General features: G+C 38.3%; 1 protein-coding gene across 7 annotated transcripts in view; it reads right to left on the bottom strand.

Annotated features, from left to right (window-relative positions):
- Positions 1-3,490: 3,490 nt before the first annotated feature.
- The window catches only part of ATP7A (ATPase copper transporting alpha), a 60,545-nt gene continuing 42,231 nt past the window's right edge, over positions 3,491-21,804 (bottom strand). For 6 of the 7 annotated variants that reach the window (XM_073361145.2, XM_073361151.2, XM_073361147.2 and 3 more), the window contains 18 exons: positions 21,621-21,781; positions 19,830-19,991; positions 18,979-19,055; positions 18,536-18,761; positions 17,872-18,105; positions 17,286-17,377; positions 16,779-16,906; positions 16,433-16,587; positions 15,936-16,070; positions 14,331-14,525; positions 13,943-14,125; positions 13,371-13,584; positions 12,526-12,672; positions 11,998-12,140; positions 10,881-11,084; positions 9,989-10,106; positions 9,294-9,396; positions 3,491-8,289 (listed from right to left, as the gene is read on the bottom strand). In XM_073361145.2, coding sequence (XP_073217246.2) covers positions 8,013-8,289; positions 9,294-9,396; positions 9,989-10,106; positions 10,881-11,084; positions 11,998-12,140; positions 12,526-12,672; positions 13,371-13,584; positions 13,943-14,125; positions 14,331-14,525; positions 15,936-16,070; positions 16,433-16,587; positions 16,779-16,906; positions 17,286-17,377; positions 17,872-18,105; positions 18,536-18,761; positions 18,979-19,055; positions 19,830-19,991; positions 21,621-21,781 — 2,954 coding nt within the window. In that variant the 3' untranslated portion in view covers positions 3,491-8,012. Of the gene's footprint in view, positions 8,290-9,293; positions 9,397-9,988; positions 10,107-10,880; positions 11,085-11,997; positions 12,141-12,525; positions 12,673-13,370; positions 13,585-13,942; positions 14,126-14,330; positions 14,526-15,935; positions 16,071-16,432; positions 16,588-16,778; positions 16,907-17,285; positions 17,378-17,871; positions 18,106-18,535; positions 18,762-18,978; positions 19,056-19,829; positions 19,992-21,620; positions 21,782-21,804 lie in introns of those variants that run through there. The other variant, XM_073361152.2, reaches the window with a different exon arrangement.

Genomic DNA, 21,804 nt, shown 5'->3' with positions numbered 1-21,804 from the left:
AGATAACTGTCCCACTTCACTTGGCTCTGGTGAGACGCTAGCTGAAGTAGTGTCCAAATTATGGTTGCGACAATTCAAGAAAGCTGTGAACAAATTGGAGAGAGTCCAGAGGAGTGCAACAAAAATGATAAAAGGTTTAGAAAACCTGATCTAGGAGGAAAGATTAAAAAAAAACCTAGTCATATTTAGTCTTCAGAAAAGATGATGGGGGTGGGGTGGGGAGGAACCTGATAACAGTCTTCAAATATGTTAAGGGCTGTTAAAAGAGGACTGTGATCAATTGTTCTCCCATGTCCACTGAAGGTAGGACAAGAATGGGCTTAATCTACAACAAGAGAGATTTAGAACATTTTTTCCTATTATCTCACCTGACTATAAGGCTATATACCAGCAATGGACTCAAGAAAATTCATGTATGCGGATCATATTGCCAAGCCTTCATACCATCGGTTGCACCCTAACCCAATATCTTAGCACTATGGCTGATTATTTCCAATGCTGGAAACGTAGGCCTAATCCAAAAAAACCCCAAACGTGGTAACTGCTTTCCATCTGAACTATAAAATGGCTAATATCAAACTTGATATCAAACTCAAGTAAGAGTCTTGTTATATGCTACAGAGCTGAAATTGCTGATATTTGGGTCTATGCATTAGACCTACTCTGGGCTAGTGGTTCTGATGCAAGAAGACTATCCAGATGCACCAGGAGTGAGGCTCCCCTACTAAGAGCTGAGATCACTGAGACCTGTGTTAAGCAGAGGGGACCTGAAGACATATTGGTGGGCAGCTAGTGGAGGGGCATGGCCAATGGGGTGGCAGGTGGAGAGGTGTTTTATGCGGGAGGGTTATCTCAGTGGTTTGAGCATTGGCCTGCTAAACCCAGGGTTGTGAGTTCAATCCTTGAGGGGACCATTTACGGATCTGGGGAAAAAATTGGGGATTGGTCCTGCTTTGAGCAGGGGGTTGGACTAGATGACCTCCTGAGGTCCCTTCCGACCCTGATATTCTAGGATTCTATGTGCAGCTCTGTGGTGAAAGCATCAGCCAAGAAGCTAATTCAAAGTATCTTGGCGTTACACTGGAGTTTGATCTTTAGACAGCACCTCAAGAACACCCACAATAAGGTGAAGTTTCGTGTCGTGCTTATCAGAAAATTGGCCGGAACATCATGGGGCTCCAGTCCATGGACCTTACGAACCGCAACAACTGCCTTGGTATATTCTGCAGCTGAATATTGTGCACCAGTGTGGTCTCACAGAAGTCACACTAAACTCCTTGACACTCAATTCAATAATGCTATGCACATAGTGTCAGGGACACTCAAATCTACTCCAGTTGACTGGCTCCCGCTCCTATCGCACATCCAACCTCCACAGATTAGAAGAGCTGCTCAGACATCTCGCTTTCTTAATCATGTCAATGCAAATACGAGGATCCCAATGCATCATGACCTGCAGAACCCACCAAAGACGAGATTAAAATCCTGCAACCCTCTATGGAACCGTATCAAGATCCTTACGCCCAACTTTGCTGCTGAGGCTCAATGGAGAGTCACATGGAGCACTTCGACCACTCAAAACAAACCACTTATCATTGATCCTGTTGAGGAACCACTGGGTTTTGATTTATGTCGGAAAGACTGGTGCAGATCGAATCACATCAGGACATCTCATGGGAGACGTAGACAAACCCTCTTTAAACAGAAAATGAGGCAAACACCTGTATGCAAACTGTGGTCACCAGGCACAAACGATAGAGCACATCGTATCTGAATGTCCCCTTTGTTCTTTTGACGGGGCCTGAAGGACATTCACCAGGTCACTGCTGCAGCAATGTGCTGGCTATCAAACTTAGATATAAATTTGTAGTTGTTGCTACCTACCCAAGCCATATGAAAGAAGAACTATAAGGCTTCTAAGGCAGGCCGTGGAATCCCTATCATTGGAGATTTTTAAGAACAGGTTGGACAAACACTGTCAGGGATGATCTAGGTTTACATGGTCCTGCCTCAGTGCAGGGGGCTGGACTAGATGTACTCTTAAGATCCCTTCCAATCCTACATTTCTAGAATTTCTTTGCTTTTATGGTAAAAAAGTGTGAAGAATCAAAATGAAACAGTTCTTTTCAGGTTGAACAAAATGGCTGTTTGCAATTAAGTTTTTGACAACTTTTTTAATTTGGTGAATTTTTTTTTAGAATTTTTGGTTCTGTTACAGGAGGAATGGGATTTATTTTCTGATTTTTCACAAATGCAAGCAAATGTAAAGAGTCATTTGTCCAACTCTAGTTGTGAGGATGAAATCCATTACGGAGGGGGAAACGCTCAGTCAAAACAGCCATATAAGTAGACAGATAGACTAGGCAGTTCTCTTCTGGTGGCTTTCAGGCAGCTCCCAGCATTCTTGTTAACAGCAAAGAGTTCTTGCTTTTTCTCTTACTCCTCTTCTATAAACAGCAATCCACAGTGGTCACAGTGCTGCTGGCCTCTTCTCTTTAGATCCTACTACCACATAATCTTACCTATTCTGTCTTTCAGTGTTTCAAATGAAGATGAAGAGATGAACACACCTCTCTGACCAAATTCATCTTACTAGGTTACTCCAAACCACTAGACCTCCAGGGGTTACTCCTTAGTTCATATTTGAAAGATTAGGATTTGTACACACACACACAAAATGAACTAAAAATTGGTTTTAGTCCCCACCTTTAGATAATTTGGTGCAAATCTATGTGGACACTTCTTTTGGAATAAGAATGTTCTACTTTAATTTAAATTGGTAAAAAATAATAGACCTCAACAAAATAGGACACTCAATCTGAAATAAGTGTGTCCACACACAGACTTGCACCAAAATAGCTAAAGGTGTGAATTAAAACAAATCTTGCTATTTTGGTTTCAGTTTGTGCGTAAACAAGCCCCTAAATTCACCACCACAATGGCTAGAAACATAGGTCTCATCCGTGCACTAAAATTCCCAGACCTATGTGTGTGGCACCCCATTACTTTCAATGGGGATCTGCACCTGCAGACCTGTTTGCAGGATTCCCATGCTAATGTTTTTTTCAAAGGAAAGCTAAGGACTCAACCCTGCAAAGACATAGGCTATGTCTACACGCACACCTTACAGCCATGCCCCTGTAAGGTGTGCAGCGTAGCCGTTCTTTGTCAGCAGGAGAGAGCTTGCCTGCTGACAAAATAAAACCACCCGCAACGAGAGGCGGTAGCGCTCCCGTCAACAAAGTGCTGCCCACGCTGACACTTTTTGTTAACAAAACTTTTTGACAAAAGTTTACTGACGAAAGTGCAGAGTAGACATAGCCTTACACACACACTTAACTTTCTATACTGTAAGCAGTCCCAACAAAATCAATGGGACCTTACCATGCATAAGTTAAGCACCTATGTAGATCTGTTCAGAATCAGAGCCTGAGAGTGACAGAGAGGACTTATTAAACAACTGTGACTTTTTCACAAAAGACAGAAATACTTCACAGCCAAGAATGCCTTTACTTATACATTCATAGAGACAGGGATAAAGTGTGCATGATGCTGGAAAAGAAATCACAGGAAGGGGAACAGAAAGAAGCCTCAGCAAACATGCTGGTAAGAGAATTGCTTTGGTGGAGAGATGTATTTTGCAGACAGCAAAATGTTAGAGGCAGTTCTACTATTGTTTTTATTTTAAATGTTGTGTTTGGGAGATTATACTGTGGAAGTCAACAGATTAGCCAGTGAACTCAACAGCAACGCCCCCACCCCACTGCCTGTCATTTTTGTGTCCTTGCATCTTCCATTCTGAGCCCTTTGAATTATTGCAGCAATCATTCTGGCCACGCACAGTATCTGCAGAGATCTAGGACTTAGACTTAAACTCTGGTCAGAACAAAGGGTGCCATGACCTCACACGGGGCCCTCAGGTTAAATTTCTTCTCTGTTTAGGATGCTTCAAGTACAACTTTATGCTAGTTAGCAGTTTATTTTGGATATGGAGTGACTACATAAATGAAAGGTTCCATTCTGCAATAATACCATCTGATACCTTTTACCCACAGATCTCAAAGTGTGCATAACCAACATTAATTGACCATGCCCACAGCATCCCAGCCCATTTTATAGCTGGACCAATTGAGGCAGAAAAGTGAAATTACTTGCCAAAGATCATATATTGTAGCAGACCAATGGCAGAGCTGACAATAAAAAAATCCCAATTCACAGTAAATCACATTCCCAAATAAGAGGGTCATCCATGAAATTGGAAAGGGGGAGCAAGGTTGAAACAGCATGTGGTGCCAGACAGATGGTTCCATAATGCCCACCCACTACATGTGACTATTTAAATATGCTGCAAAGCAACTCTACTTAGGTGAAAAAGAATCCTTTCTAAAAGCCATACATTTTAAGCTTTATAGTGAAGCACGACAATACAGCTTCACAAAAGGAGTATTAGAATGGAATTCTGGAAAGCACTTTAAAAAACAGGCACTGAACATTACATTTTGACAACATTATAATTACAAAGTTGAAGGCACAATCTTGACAGAATTATAGTGTAATATTACATACTTATAGGTGTAAATTTAAACAGACAGAACAGTACTAAAATTAGTATTTCACAGAATTGTTCACCGTTCCTTTTCTGATACCAAACTTAATAAAAAAAGATTCCTCTAAAGTTAAAAATATTTACTTGGAACTTCTGGTTTCTTGGCCAGAAAACAAAATATTCTTATCGGCTCATGTAATTAAACATTGCCCTGCTTCTGTTCTGATTTTGTTGGTCTTACAGCTCCTTTTGGTATCAAATTGATTACATGTAATAAGAGGCATGCCTGTATCATTTGTAAAAGTTTACTGGTAAATCCAGTGTAAAATTTCAGACAATGATTATTTTCAGGGCTTTGTTTTGTTTTTTTAAATAAACCAGAGGTCTTACATCTATCTAATGACAGTACAGGAAATAATAATAATAAATAAACTAGTTTGATGCATAGTTTCATTTGTAACTGAATATTTTAAAATGGTTTTGATGACACATAATCACAGGATTTCAAGATGTCCATAGACAGGAGTAAAGTATATTTACAGAAAAAAATTATCACATTTACATGTGTTCAAACATTTTACCTTTTATGCTACTTCACCTGCACTGTACATTCAAACTGGAAAACATTTTGGTTTTTTAACTTCAAGCACAGCATGAAATATTTTATTCACAAAGCATCAACATAAACATTCTAAAATGTCAGCAAGTTCCTATACCGACATTTACCAGGAAAAAACCCTGTTTTCAAAAAGACACTCAGATTTTCTGGACCAGATGTACAATACAGAGTATGTCAATGCAGTGTATATTCATTCAAGTGCAAAACAAATTTTCAGTCACCTGATTAAAATAAGAGGCTCCTTGTTATTGGATACCACTGTGCGTGCGCAGTAACTGGATCAAATACTGGTTTTAATGATACAGAAATAATTAAAGAGGGACTTTCATACAAGGAAAACTTGCAGATTTAACCACATCTATTCATCTTAAACACTGAGTAATAAATTGTTCTCATTACCGTATGTTTGCTAACTACCAACCAAGAATTTAAAACCAGGATTTGTCCCAAGTGACCATTCTTGATTCCTGAAGTAAAAGTCTTAATTTTGATATTTTTTCCCATGCAACAGATGTGATAAGCATAGGATTATGAACCTGTTCCTGCTCCCACATAAGTGAGTGGCAAAATTCCCATTTTTGAGTAGGACAGGGCCCAATTGTATTTGTTGCAAGATCAGACAGAAGATGACCAATTACTAGCGTAATTCAAAACCAGTTCTTTTGTATAAAGAAACAGGCTGCTGCCATGTAAAATTCCTCCTTGAGAAAACAAATCAGGCAGAATACTCCCCTTTGCACCTGCTGAGTCTTGCCAGAAAGAGCCTCTGAAAATGAGGGTAGGTGAAAAACAAAACTGGAATCATGGAAGCAACGTATGTGATCTTAAAGCAATAAATGCTGCATGGCAATATTTTATTGGTTTCTACATAACAATTCATCCACTAATCAGAAATAGCTGTGTTGTTCAAGACTGAGAATACCACTTAATAGAATGGCTTTACTATAGCATAAACTAAAGTTTCCTGACACTAAAAAGGACAAATATAATCTAGATTGAAATATTTCTTAAAATCTTATCAGTTTGTGATCTCATGAAACCAAATTCCTGAATGGAAATTTGATGTTTTCCTACTCCTTATTTTCTCTTTAATGTGGAAACAACAAAAAGTTATATACTGCATTCAGCATTACGATATGTGTAAAATACTCTCTCATCACACCCTAGGGACAATGTATTCTGCTGCACAAAACTTCCTGTTTTCAGACTTTGATATTTTCCCTTGTGAAGCGACAGTCATTTCAGTAGTGAAAATTATACATTAAACATTTGCTTTTGACATTTTACATAACCTGTGCATAACCACTGATTCTCAATTTAAAAACTAGAACACTAAGATTTATTGTTCTCTGTGTCTATTCTCTGACAGATGGACTGACCTCTCTGAAAAACACAAATGAGAATTAAACTCTCACACCATGGATTAGACTTCATGGTATAGTTCCTCATTATTATTTACCTAGTAAACTGGTAAATAGCTCTCTCAGCAAAGGATTTCAAGAATAAGATTTGCAGATTAGCCAATATTCCAGGGAGGTAAATGGTTGATAAACACTTAGTTGCTTTCTCAGTGAGAAATTTCATTTTTAATATTTATGATTAGCGATCAAAAATCTAATTTTGAGAATTCAGTATTATAACAAGTGAAGGTGGGCCCAATTCACATAGTCTGGATCTGGATAGTCCCAAATTGATGTGGTTGGGAACCCAGGTTTTGGTTCAGGGCTCTGGTACACTATTAACATCTTTACAAGCAATTGACATTAGCTCAGTAGGTAGTAAATGGAGCAAACACTGTGTGGTAACATTACTTAAGTGTGAAGGCGTAATTGTAAAGATTACAATGGTGGACCTTGTAACATCAGTATGAATCACCGCAATTCATTTAAAGGGAATTGGCAGGTGCTGGTAACTAATAATAACTCCACTGAATGCTAACAGGCTTTTTAAAAATAAACAATTCAGGTAGTAGCATACTCTATTACTTCCTCAGAAGAGCATGGGAGAAATCGCAGGTGGTGTGTTTTCTGAGCTAGCAGAGGCTGGGAGAGGCAAGACATATCAACCCATTCTGTGTGTACTTAATGTGCTTTCTAGCAGACAATCTCAGTCACAGGAGTGTATTGGGACACAGATATACAGAGAAAGGAAAGAAGTTTAGCGGGGAGAAGATGGAGGGAAATAAACCAAAGCTCCCTCAGTTCTCTCTCTCTGTATGTGACCAGGATCCAGATCAAGGGAGAAGAGATGGCAAGGGGTTTGGTTTAAAAACAAAAACAAACAAAAAAAACATTCTAAGCTTTTGCAGGACAATTTCTTGTATGGAATAAGTTATACATGAGAGAAATCCCAAAAGTTATGCAATAAGGCACATCCATTTGCAAATGAAGAGCACTTTTAGAGTTTATAGCTGTGGTCATCAACATCTTTGATACAGCAAACATATCAGCCATGCTAAACATCAAGAAACTGTCCCCAGTTGCCTGTTGGTCAGTCCTCTACTCCATTTCTGGTTCCCCTGTGTTTTCTCTTAATTGTATTTCAGCATCTTCTAGAAAAATAGTGTGACATTACTAGCTTCTTAGCTACATTACCTGGCTTCACCTGCAGGCTCCAGCCACCACTGCCCTTTCTTTCTTTGCTGTGTCTGGTAAAAAATACTGGAAGGTCACTGCAAATAAATGCACCAGCTTCAGTGTTTAAAACATGAAAAAATTTTCTCTTTCCTGTACAATTGGGCAATTAATACCTAGAGAAGATAAGAGGAAAATCCTTAAAATAAGTCAGACCTCTGGAACTTATCAGTGCGTACAGAATTCTAGCCAATTGTATCTTTTCAAGAGCCTTTCATAATGCTGTGTCTTCTTCCTCTCTGAAATCTCCCACTAGGAGTGAGTGCTTATCTGGTTCACCGAGAACAATGCTGTTGAGGGAGCGTTTATCTGAGAACAGGGAATTTAGTGAGGCTCTACTATAACTGATGATTTGATCCATTAGGCTCAGTTTGGGAGAAGCTGTCCCAGTATCATCAATTCCAACATGGACACATATTTCCGAACGACTCTTCTGTCTCATATTGCCATGGGCACGGGGCTCATATTTCTCATAACTTGGTTTCTTGTAGCTAAGGAAAAAAAATCCAGTATAAATTAGTTGGCAGTAACTGTGAATAGAGACAACCCGATGTGGAAAGAAACTGTACTGCAGATGCTCATGTACAAATCAGTACAGTTAATACCCACTGCCATTCATAATTTGAATACATAGTGCAGTGTTAAAAACGTCTAATTTCTCATCTTTTGGTTGATTCGAATACCAAATGAGAGCTTTATTTTAAAACAATAAACAGAAGGGGAGAGCAAAACAGATTCGTACCACTTCTTATATTTAACTGCTTGACTGGGTATTAAAATTCCAAGGTACATCCTGGTAAACAACATCTACAGGTTTTGTTAATGGAAGAGGCATGCGTCAGTGTTCTACTATGGTTAGGAAATCATCGCCTTTTCTACCCATGGCCCTTTGACGCCTGCACTCACTGGTTCACACACTATATGGTATCACATCTACCACAGCTCTCCATTGAAGTTGGCTGAGGGGTAAGAAATAACACAAGCCATAACATTTAACAGGGTACTGTTTATTGCAGTACTTCATACTGTTAAGTCCTCAATGCCGGCAGGTGTGGTGTTCCCAGCTGTGTTGCATCATAGCCACAGAATCTGTAGAAAAGCCAGCATGGCAACAAAACTTCCCACAGATTTTCAGTGACAAGAGTTATTACATACTAAGTGCACTACTGATTTTTATAGCTCCCATCATGTACACCTGGCGTGGTTGCAGTTCAAACTCACATGTTTAACAAAACTGCCTGACATATTTTGGATCAACTGGCTACACCGATGAAGCAAAACGGACAAAAAAGAAACCAAGAAGGAATTGTATTGAGAAGGTGACCACCCTGAAGACAGCCACGACTAAAGATGGACTTGCCTGAATTCCAGAGTTAGGATTAGAGTTTAGAAATCTCTAACTCTTCATCCTGTGCTCAGTTCACTAGACCCCTCTGCCTCTAAACTAAGAGACCTATGACTGCAAATCAAAATAAATACAGAATTTTTCACTTACAGCTTTAGCAACAGAGAAGAACACACAACGGAAACAGAAGAGGCAGCCATTGCAGCAGAGCCCATCCATGGCTGCAAAACGATACCAAATGGCAGAAAGACACCTAGGAAAGAAACCAGCACTGATTCCAGAAAAACCATATAAGAACAGAATAATCCTTATACAGTACCTTTAATGCACTGTATACAACCAAGCAAGTGTCCCTATGGACGACTATACATGAAGTTTTAGTGCATTTTAACGTTAACAAACATGACTAAGTTCTAGTGTATACAAAACAGAAACACAGGTAGGAATAATCATTTTGTCATTTCTATACTAAAATTTACAGCTGTATTAGCTAAAATGGGTTATCTAGCATGTGTTAAAATACAACAGAAAGTTCAAGTGCAGGCATAGCTTATTTTCCCTGCAGTAAATGGTTCTCTTCATGAAGTCAAAACCATGGGTTTTCACGCCCCATTCAACAAAACGTTTCTCTTAAATATATGTCGATGTACAGACCATATCTACATTAATCATAATAGGGGATAGCTCCCTGCTACTCCACCACCATCTCTTTAAAGGTAAAGAACTTGTATTGATAATCACTCACAGACAAGAACGATGGGTACCATTTTATGGAAAAAAAAAACCCACTGCAATTATCTATTAATAAAGCACAATGTCAGTACTACAACAGAACACTCACGTACCAGCAGCAACAGGAATTCCCACGAGATTATAAATTAGAGCAAAGACAAAGTTGAACCGGATTGTTCTGACTGTCTTCCTTGATAAATCTATACTTGCCACCACATCCAACAAATCGTTCTGCAAATTAAAGTGTTTATAGGAAAAGTCAAAGAAAACTAATGTCACATATGAAATGTTATCATATTACTGTTTTCAAAGCTAAATACTGTGCACTGAGCATTTCTAAAAGATGCAAGTGTCTCTCTAATAGATGTGTTTAGATTGTCAGTCCTTCCTCTATTTTATGTTTGTACAGTGCCCAGCACAATAAGTGTTTAGAGTCCCTGGGCACTGATGCAAAACAAATAAATATGTTTACAGCAACGTTAGTGTTGATACAGTCATTTGTCAGGGTTCCTATCAAACTCTGTTTTTCAGGCATTTATAATCAGGCTGTGAAAATTCATTATTAAAGTGCAACTTAGCACGCAGGAAGATGTGATCAACAGATGTTCTAGGTGTGATCTAGGTGTTATAGCGTCCTACCAAAATAAAGTTTAATTTTCAATGTTCCATTCCTTCCCCAAAGGTCACCCTCATTCCCCCTCCTTTACCCATCCTCAAACTTGGCACTGTTGCCACAATACATCCAGCAAAAGAAAGCTGGCTGCAGCTTCCTTCCAGAGCCAATGAACATCACACCTTTAGGAGTCAGAGAAACATAGTTTCCTCCCTGCTCCAATTCCATTGGTCTGTAGGGATGGAGCACATCATCTCTGCAGTTGCCCCAGTCAGGCCAGTGTTGGAGTGAGGGACTGAGCACAGGTCCCAAACAACAGCTTTCACTTCACTGCCTCTGGCATGGCCCCACCCATTTTTCTTTAACGAAACAAGCTTAGTTCCATTACTCACCCTAATTAAAACCACATCTGCTGCCTCAATGGCTACATCAGTGCCTGTGCCAATTGCAATTCCAACATTAGCCATGGCAAGAGCGGGGGAATCATTGATACCATCTCCCACCATTGCTACCCGCTTGCCATCCTCTTGTAACTGTTTCACTTTGGCTACCTTGTGCGAGGGAAGAACCTCAGCAAACACTTTGGTGATGCCAACCTAAAGGAAGAGAAAGAATAAAACCATATTACAACTTTTCCATGTGCTGTCCAAGATTCTGTCTCTGAATTTATATGCTTTCTGTTCTCTCTGGTGAGGAGCAGACAGTATCCCTCTGAGTGAACAAAACACAATCCAATTTCACTTTAAGTAACATACCACACTGGAGACTTCCCCCCCCACTGCCACACTATTTTATCATTTCCCCAATGAGGTCACTGGCACAAGGGAGAGCCTAGTCTATTTTAGGGATGTGACTTGATTTTAGCAAGAAAAGTAGTAATTGTGATTACTGGATTAGCAAAGGGAGACCAATTCTATTAAAAAAGCTGAAATTTAAAAAGTTAATAGGAAGATATAAAGCAGGAAACAGTCCTAATTCACCCTTTTAGCAGAGAATTTACAGACTGCTGAGAAGACACTAATTGCTATAACAACTCAAAGAAACCAAGGAGATCTAGAAGAGTAATCTTTCTCCAATGATCAATGTATTTTCATGCCAGCAATTTAAGTAGAGATACTTACATAGATAATTGCTTGAGGATCATTCAATAATAAACTGATTTTATTATGCACTATGAGGGTTAAAAGGGACATCATCAGGCTAAAAGTCCTGGTCCAAATCCGATGTAAGAAGTGCAATACACTGAAGTCAGAGTTATAGCTGCTTATAAAAAACCTACAAGTGTTTCTGTACTAGTTATTAACATTTTGGATTTTTTTTTACACTGTTGGCACTTTTCACCTTCAACCAATTTTGCTATGTATGAGTGTGGGGGGTGGGGGGGAACACACTAAAATATGAAATGAGATATTCCCTCCCCTTGGAGTAGAGCATAACAGAGTTCATTGGGGGGGGTAGGGAGAATACCATGAAGAAAATTGTAAGTCAATTAGATATTCAGCAATTTACCTCAGAGGCAATATATCTCGCTGTTTTACTGTTGTCTCCAGTCATTAGAACAACTTCTAAACCCATAGTCTTCAAAATGTGGACTGCCAATTCAGCTTCAGGTTTCACTGTATCAGCAATAGCTATCAAGCCACACAGCACTCCTAATACAGACAGCATGAAAATGAACGTGTTCCTATTAAAGTTCTTTTCCCCACCTTTAGCAGGCAGTGGGTCCTAGAAGACCCTCTCAGAGCCCAAAGGATTCTCTCTCCTTCTTTATTAGTCTCCTAACCCTTAAAAGTCCTTGTAGTGTGCCCAAACATCCGTGCAGTAAAGGAGAAATGGACGAGGCTCTATCTTTCAAAACGTTACAAAAAGTTGAAAGCTAGAGACTCATTTGTGGTCACATGATTCAATACAAGAGCAAGGTATTATTAATTATTATTAATTATTAATAGTTTCAAGGTCAATTGTTTCCCTCATCACTTTCTATTTAAATGCTCACAAGTCAAATCCAACACCACAGAAAAGGGACAACGATCTTACCGTCAACAGCTACAAGGACTGCAGTGCAACCTCTACATTCGTGTTCAATCATGGCATTATCAATATCGCTTTTAAGAAGGAGGCCATTTCTATTCATCCATTCCCGGTTTCCAATGAGAACAGAATACTTTTGATGATTCAAAGTAGCTGAAGAAAGAAAATACAATCCTACAATCATGTGGATACATTTGGTCAGACAGACTAGTAGCATCATTACCCAAAATCTAAATAATGCTTAGGAAGTGTTTTCTTCTTACCCAGCCCACAAACGTTTCTTTTCCTGTTTTTTTGATAAGTAAATGAATTAACTGTTCTGCAATAGGAGGCTGATAGCATTTACTTGGACCTACAGTTGTAACATGGGACAACTAATACACATGAAAGCCATGAGCTGAGCCTTTTTTGAGCAAAGACTGGTCAAGAGCGTAAGTTACATGAAGATTTTGGGTAGTAATCATCTGGGAAGAAGCACAGTTTTAAAGAGAACACAGAAGGGCAGTGGGAGCAGACTCCCATGTTCTATTTCCAGCTCTGACACGAATTACCTTTACCACAGAACTTTAAAATCTCTGTGTCCCACTTTAATAGAGCTCCTTTTAGCCCACGTGCCTTGAGATATGGAAGCATCAATGACCCCATTCCACAGATGAATAAAATACATAGCTATTTAATTAAGTAAAGAGCAACTCCTTCGTACCTCCAGGAGGTTGCAGACCCAGTTCTCCAGAGGGGAAAGGTTAGTGACCCATGGCAGCCTCTTCCCCCAGCATCCTCAACAAAAGTCAGACAAAACCAGATCATCATTCTTGGCACAAATTTTATTTTAAATGCATGTGTCAGCTTACTTGGCAATTTGGCATCAATAATCAAGGCAGGTTGCATTGACTCCTCAATGTTCTCATCAACTCTTATGAGTGTCATATTCTTAATATTATTTTCTTCAACCTTCTCATTCCTCCTGTACAGCAATGCTTCAATATTGGTGACTTTACAGCTAATGCCACAGCCTGCTACTACCTGAAAATCTGTACAGGTTCCAAGGGTTTCTGAGTCCAGTTCCTAAGAGAAAAGGTCAAACATTTTCTGAAAAATACAGAACCAGTTGCATTTATAAGCGTGCTGACAGTAAATTACACCCAAACCCAAATCTAGAACATAAGCAGATAAAATGCAATCATCAAAACACAAGTTTAAGTGTCAGGCTCCAGTGTAAACAGTACCAAATCACTCTCATGCCTTCATCATTTTCAACTTTCAGAACTCTCCAAGTAAAAGGCCACTTCAATAAGCCAACCACTTTCTAGTCAGTGCAAGGTTATTCACAGACGCACACACAATATTGAGACAAAGCTCTATAGGAGAGGATCTCTATCACTGCAAAATATTCTGCCCATCTAAAAGAATCTCAGTACCATACCTTCTTGCAGTATTTTGTTATTGCTGTCCCCAGAGGGTGCTCACTGTTACCCTCGGCAGTCCCAACTATTGCCAAAATCTTATTACGTGGCATCTGGTTATCTTCCACTAGAATCTTCACCTGCATCACTACTGGAATTCCATGAGTAATGGTTCCTGTTTTATCAAATACCACCACCTTTACCTGCAGCAAAACAGAAAACTGCATTGTTGCATAAAGGTCTTATTGCAGAATCATTCAGATGCAAAGTTACTGTCCAAAGTTACTACCTAGCCACTTACAGACAACATGCAGTGATAACTTCTGTGTTTGGAAACAAATGCAGAATACTGGCATGTAGAGTCCTACTATAAATTAAAGCCTTGGAAAAATAAATAACTTTTTTTACCTTATGAGCCATCTCTAGTGGTTCTCCACCTTTGATCAATATGCCATTCTGAGCTCCTACCCCAGTACCCACCATCACAGCTGTTGGGGTTGCTAATCCCAATGAACAAGGACAGGCAATGCACAAAACTGTGATGGCGGCTTGGAAAGCAAAGCGGATTACTACTTCGGTTTTGGAAATGCTTTTATTGTAACCCTGTGGACGCAGAAACACATTTTAGTAACAGAGTAAGGAACACTGTAAACCATGTAGTCAACTATACATTTTCTTAGTCACAAAGGCATATTTGTAATTACATAAAAAAAAAAATCTATGTTTGAAGAATGTTAAAGTTGAAAAGTAAAGCACTCGAAAGTTAGGAAGTACCAGAATTCTGATTGCCCACGCAACCTTATTCTGTCCTATATTGCATATACATATCACATGCTATATTTTACCCATAAGACACCTGCCTCATTCTATTTATTTTCTCAAACTAAAGAATATAAGCCATGAGACTCCCTGAAACTGTACCATAATAAACAATACTCTAATCACTACAGATGGTGATTAATGGCCTATAAACATTCTCCACTAGACTCTTCATCTGCATCCTCTGTCAGAAAAAATAATCAAGCAAGAAACTGCCATCTTAACTGTCTGATGGTGCAAATTAGGGCCCCAGTCCTATACTGAGATCCACCAGTGTGTAAAGTCTATTGATTTCAAGCTGGATTCTCCATGGGGCTGTGCCAGCAGATCCTGATGCAGAACTGGGACCTATATTGAAGAGATCATCTTTCCCAAAGGAAAGGAAATTTGGAAGGTTCAGGGTTTTTGTAATGTCAAGTTATTGCTTTGTTTGTTTTAAAAAGTTAATAATTAGTTTAATAATTAAGTTAACCAATTAAAATATTTTTAAAAACAAGATATTTTTGTTAATCATTGAACTCTTTCAGGTTTGTAAGTTCGATACTTTTTCAAAATAAAGTTCCCATTTCTGAGTCTTTTTAGTAGAGAAGCTGACACTTTCAGTCCTAATTTGTATCAGACAGAGCCATTGCTAAGTAGTACTAATAAGGGCAGGCCTTCACGACCTGCCGGATCGGCGGGTAGTGATCGATCTATCGGGGATAGATTTATTGTGTCTCGTCTAGACGCGATAAATCGATCCCCAAACGTGCTCCCCTTGGACTCCAGAACTCCAGCTCGTGAGAGGCGGAGTCGACGGGGAAGTGGCAGTGGTCAACTCACTGCCATCCTCACGGCCAGGTAAGTTAACCTAAGATGCGCCGACTTCAGCTACGCTATTTGCATAGCTGAAGTTGCATATTCTGGGTTGACCCCCCCCACCCCACACACACACAGTGTAGACCAGGGCTAAGATAGCTGCTTTCCAAGTAGTTTTAAATATTTTGTAAAGACTTAGTTAACTATCATGTGCTATATGACTTTGCACTTTTCCTTTCATAAGCAAAAATATAGAAAAACATTCCAGCATGTGAACAACATACTAGACAAATGACTGTGAGGATATTCTAGGATGGAACTGTTGCAGTCAAACAGTCTTCTGTTACACCTATTATTTAACAACATTTAAGAAAGTGATTTAAGAGAGTCACTTACATGAAAATATATTTCCACAACTTCAAAACTGACAAACCCAATTACAATCCAAGCAAAAAGGGTAACCACAGAGACAGCCACAATAAAAGGAACAAAATAGCCACTAAGTTTATCTGCAAATTGCTGGATTGGAGCCTACGGAAGAGAAAATACAAAAACATAAATTCTAATCACATGATACTCTCTTCCATGCTTTTAAGCACTAGTGTAAACAGAGTATCTCAGCATATTCAACATATACTTCTAATAAAACCTAGATAGTCTCTCAATAGTTTTGACATTTTGACATGACTTTAGAGAATTAAGAGACTCAGAACTTTGAAGTTTTGAGTTCAAAGTTTCTCTGATTGATATGTGGACATTGCTTGGTGTCTTGATTTTAAGACTTATACTGAGGTTTAAAAGACTCTAAGCTTTATGCGATTTGCTGAATAGAGGCCTAAATGAAGAGGCAGAAACTAATAGTTTAAATGAATGCCACTATTCAGAAAAAGTACCTTTGAGGTTTGTGCCTCCTCCACAAGTTTGACAATCTGAGAGAGAGTTGTATCAGCTCCGACGTGAGTTGCAGAGATCAGCAGTGACCCATTCTGATTAATAGAACCTGCAATAACTGTACTGCCAGGTTTTTTAGTCACAGGCATTGCTTCACCTACATAAAGGCCAACAGCAGACATTAGGCTGGCAAATTCTGATTTTGACAGTGTTATTTTTCCTACTGCTCTCTAGTCCTAACATACAATTAGAAAACATACAAGCAAAATAGTGAACTTTAATCTCCCTTGTTCATAAGTATTTGATGCAAAGAAATATTTTAAATTTTTTTAAAAGCAAACAGCTTACCTGTGATGAGGGACTCATCTACCATAGACTGTCCTTCAATAACATAGCCATCAACTGGGAATTTGCCTCCTGGAACTACTTTGACAACATCACCCCGTTGAACCAGTTCAACGTCAACCTGATCTTCACTGAGAAGGGAGTATAGTACATTTAATAAAACATGGTTAGTGATGTTACCAAGTCAAAAAGCACTTTTCAGGATTATATACAGCAGAATCTCACCAATTCATACATTGCTAATTGACAAAGGGCATTTTGTGATGCTTTATACTTTTTTATTATTTATTATTTGTGTACTTGCCAATTCAGAAAATCCGTTCAATTTCAAAGTGCAAATTAGCAAGGTTCCACTATGGGATATCAGAATGGTATCAATTTTATTACATTTTAATGTTACATCTGGCAAATTCTCTTAAGTTGAACAAGTTATTTGTTGTGCACATCTTCAGCAAGGTAAAAGTATTAGTTCAAAAACAAAGAAAAGAAAGGAAGGACAAAGCAAAATACCTCAAAAGAATGTTGTCTGGTCCTAGGTTAACGAGAGTTGCTTCTGTAGCTTGTAGTGAAATTAGTCTTGAAAGGGCTTCCGATGTTTTACCCTAGAATATGAATTGACACATTTCCCTTTGATCACGCTATCAACAAAAAATAAATCACAGGCTAAACAGCTACATGCAATACAATTCACCCTTTAAAACAAACACTTCTTGCGAACTGACTAGAAAAAATAAATTTGACATTTTAAATGATTTTCAGGAATTCTGAAAACCGTTTTGCAACATGAACAAATGATAAGCAATCAGGATAACACTTTCCCATGTAATTTCATTTTAAAACATGCACACCCTATAACTACACACATGTAATTTCCTGCAATTTGTAGATGTAACACTTTACATCAAATATTTATAAAAATATAAAGTTCAGTCTTGCTTCTGTTTTCTTACAAGCTGCGATTTTGCTTGCTAAGTATTGCCTCTGTATCTCACTAAAAAGTTAATCTTTCATGCTTTCTAGTGCAACCTGTCTCAAACATTTTATAGTATTTTATTTCATGTCAACCACATGAGCAGGTACTTTTATTTTGCTTTACCTTTGCCATATGTTCTAACCACCGGCCCAATGCAATGAACACAAATAGCATAGGAGGTGTGTCGAAGAAAGTCACAGGATTCACTTTTGCTTTTTCAACCATTGCAACTAGAAGAATAACGAAGGAGTAGACAAATGCAATGGTGGTTGCCAAAACAATGAGCACATCCATGTTAGCAGTTTTATGCTTCAGTGCTTTGTATGCTTGAATGTAGAAGTACCAGCCCCCAAATAACTGTAACAACAACAACCACAACTGTACTTTACTCATTTGAAAATACAAAGGCAAAAATTACTGCTCTAAAGCTACTTTATTGAAAGTGAAAGGTGCAGGGTTCTTTTCCGTGCATCCTTTTTTAAAGTTCAGGTTAAAAAAGTTTAAATATTAATATTTCAATTGATATGAAGAACAAACATCTAATAAGTCTACCGCAAATCAAGGGAGCTCAAATTAAAAAAAAACTAATAATTACAATGCTAAAATATAGAAGATGATGGATCCAATCCTGCTCTCACTGAAGTTAAAATACCCACTGATTTCAATGAAAGCATTCACAAAGTGATCTTTTGTGCTTAATTTTTTTTAACGTTCCTTTATAAAAAGACAATTTCTATTTGTGAATTTCTAATGACAGCAAACTGAAAGTCACCATGTTTTTATTTACCTGAACAGGGACACACAATAAAAAAGACAGAAAATTCATTACAGACAATCCTGGCAGGACCTGACGCTCCAAGAACATAGAAGAGTGATAGGCCTCCATTTCCTCCTTGCTCATGTTGCGATGATGGTGAACACCTGAGAAGTGACTGTCCATAATCATCATGTAAATCATCAGCGCCATTACAGGAATGCAGAAAACCAGACTCACAAGAAAAGATCTTTTCCACCTTAGATAAGGGAAAAAAATTATGAAAATCTGACTTGTTTCACAAGTAACAGATAATTAATCATGACACAGATAATAACATTTTAGCTACAATGTCTGTAGAGATCAACAAAGTAATTTGTGAAAACTACACTACTGGTTCAAAAACAGCCTCAAATTTTATAAGAAGAATCAATGAACATTTAAGTAGAATTTAAAACAGACTGAGTAATACTTACTGCCTTATTTCCTGTTTGTGGTCTAGATGGCTAGCAGATCTGTCCTTCTTGACTAAAGAAGTATCAAAACCTAAATCCTAGAATAGAAATGTAGCAAGGATTTGATTTTACCATACATATCACAAAAGATACACTTTCATCTTGATTTGCAGGTAGTCATCAATACTGCACAAGGAGAAAACACCTTCAACTGTATTTCTTTGTCCAGGCAAGTAAATATCACCTGTGATATTATAGTTATACAATTTATACCATGAACGTGTTAACTGCTCCACAGTACACAAAAGCCATTCCCTGCCATCTAGAAAAAGGAATTTGCCCACTGGCACAGACAACTGGAACACACTTATGCGGGCAATGTAAACTTATTTCTACTTTTTTTAAGACATCTTGTGCTGTATAGAGATATTTGTAGGTTATCTGGTAGAGCAGGCCATGCATTCAACTAGCTTCATTAGCACATTTATAAGGTCATTCTTTCACTTTCTATGTCAAAAGGTACCTCAGAAATAGCTCTCAGACTTAGGCTTCAACTTGTTCTAAAATGCTCTTCCAGCCTTTCCTTGCAGGGCATGGACAAGGTCACCAAGGAGTACTGTTCTGCTGACATATGGAGTTTCCCTGACTGCCAGAACACCTGTTCTTTATGTTGACTTCTCTACACGGATGGTGAGAAGAGTGGGTGGAAGAGAAAGGGGACAGGATTTTGGTGTTGATAAACCTCTGTTCCACAACCATTACATACCAAGAGTTCTTGTATTCCAGGGTTTAGAACTCTGGGAAGCATATTGGATATTCTATAAGATTTTCAGTGGCCCAATGAAACAGTTTAATACCACGTAAGCACTTACCTCTACTGTTTGTATAATATCTCGAGGACCAACAATCTCAGGATCATATTTAATGTGTGCTTTGTTGGTTGCAAGAGCCACTGAGCTGTATAATACACCTTTAGTCTTCATAAGGGTGGATTCTATTTTATGTACACATGAGGCACATGTCATTCCTCTCACCTGTTAAACACAAATTCTTGCCTGTTATCAAAACCAAAGACTGATTTTTTAAAATATTAGTGAATACTTTTTCATCTATTACAAACAGAGAATCTGAGAAAAATTAGGAAACCATAAACTGTGCTTTTGTTATCTGAGTTATAGCATCCATAGATAGTATAACAAAAAAACCTTTTGGAATATACAGCTATCTGACCAGCAGGTGGCACTGTGGCTTGATATTTGAATAATGTGTAGGTTAGCAAATCCACATATAGTTTGTAATATTTATCTATCTTTAGGTTTTATTTTGCTGCCCATCACCACAGTATATGAGCAACTTCCTACCAAATCAATTGCAATAACAAAGTCTCTAGTGGAGGCATATAAATTGCTCATCTTCACAGAAGGTTGAAAAATTCTGAATGATACCTTTTTCCATTTATAGTCAATATACAATTTTTAAAAAGACTGAAGAGGTGGTACAAAGATCAGCATTTCAGCTTTTTGCATCCTTGCTAATATTTCAAGCTTTCAATAAAAGGCATGGATTGAATACACTGGGAAAAGGTACATTTGTCATATATTTGGGAGGTTTGTTGCTATTTGACATGTATTATTGCATTTGTTTCTAAACCACCTGTGCATAGCTTTCCACTGACATTTAACCTTATAGAAGCAGATATTCTATTTGAAAGTCATATTTTCAGCTAAAAACTGTCTACGTATTTTTGGTAAAAGCAATCTTTAAGATTACTCTAACAAAGATTAAAAGATTAGAGGGGAAAAACAGCTTTTCCCCCCTTTTTACCCAGTTCCTAGTGTAGACCAAGGTGTTTGTGCATTGGACTGCACTGGGTGAAAAGTTAACTTCAGCTGTTTTGTTGATTGTCAGTCACATTTTCTGTCTCACACTTAGCATGAGGACATCATTCTCAAGTCTTGCTCTAGGGGTACTCACATGCATGCACTATCCCTAAGCTCTGGAAGAGCATGTTTATTAGCAACAGCAAAGCTGGAACCGACACCGAAGAGAACACATGCAGCAATCAAGAGTATGCATGAAGAGGAAGGTGGGGAAGAGGCAACTGGAGAATAAGGATGGTCTACTGGCTGAAGCGCTAGCCTGGGATTAAAGAGACCTGGGACCAGTTCCCTGGTGCTTCCTGTGTGACCTTGGGCAAGCTTTTTAAATGGGGATAACTCTACTTCTGTATATCACAGGAGTGTTGTTAGAATAAATACATTAATAATTGTGAGGCATTCAAGTACTATTGGTAATGGGTGCCATTAAGACAGAGAGACATATGTAAAACCATGTTTGGTGTTGCTATTCTCAGATCTGCCCATAAGTCTTCTATAAACATCAACAGAGGAACGTAAGAACTCTTAAAATTTTTAAAATATTTTTTTAACTCTGTACTATTTAAAGGTGCTTTATCAGAATCTTGAATTTATCTTTTAATCAATCAATACAGAAGTTTACACTGTCATTTTAACTATAGATTTTATCCCATGGTAACAGCCAAATGCAGCTATCTATTTTACAAATATCTATTTTTCTTTGAATCAGACAATCCTATCTGTACGGAAAGCTTTCTAGGAAGTAAAAACATTACACATGCACATTTGTTAAAATGATCTGCTTACAACAAGTTCTAGAATTCCATCTCCATCATAGTTTTCCATAACAGTAGCTCCAAATCCCAATTCACGGATTAGATCTGCTATGAGTGATGGCTGTATGATAGCGGGGTCATATCTCACTTCTGCCTTCCCTGCCATTAGAGCAACAAGCACAGAACATATTCCTAGAAATATACAACCAGAAAGT

The sequence above is a fragment of the Lepidochelys kempii genome, chromosome 9 (assembly GCF_965140285.1).
Source record: "Lepidochelys kempii isolate rLepKem1 chromosome 9, rLepKem1.hap1, whole genome shotgun sequence".
NCBI lineage: Eukaryota > Metazoa > Chordata > Testudines > Cheloniidae > Lepidochelys > Lepidochelys kempii.
The sequence above is the reverse complement of the archived record's forward strand: the minus strand, read 5'-3'. Positions and strand labels throughout refer to the sequence as shown.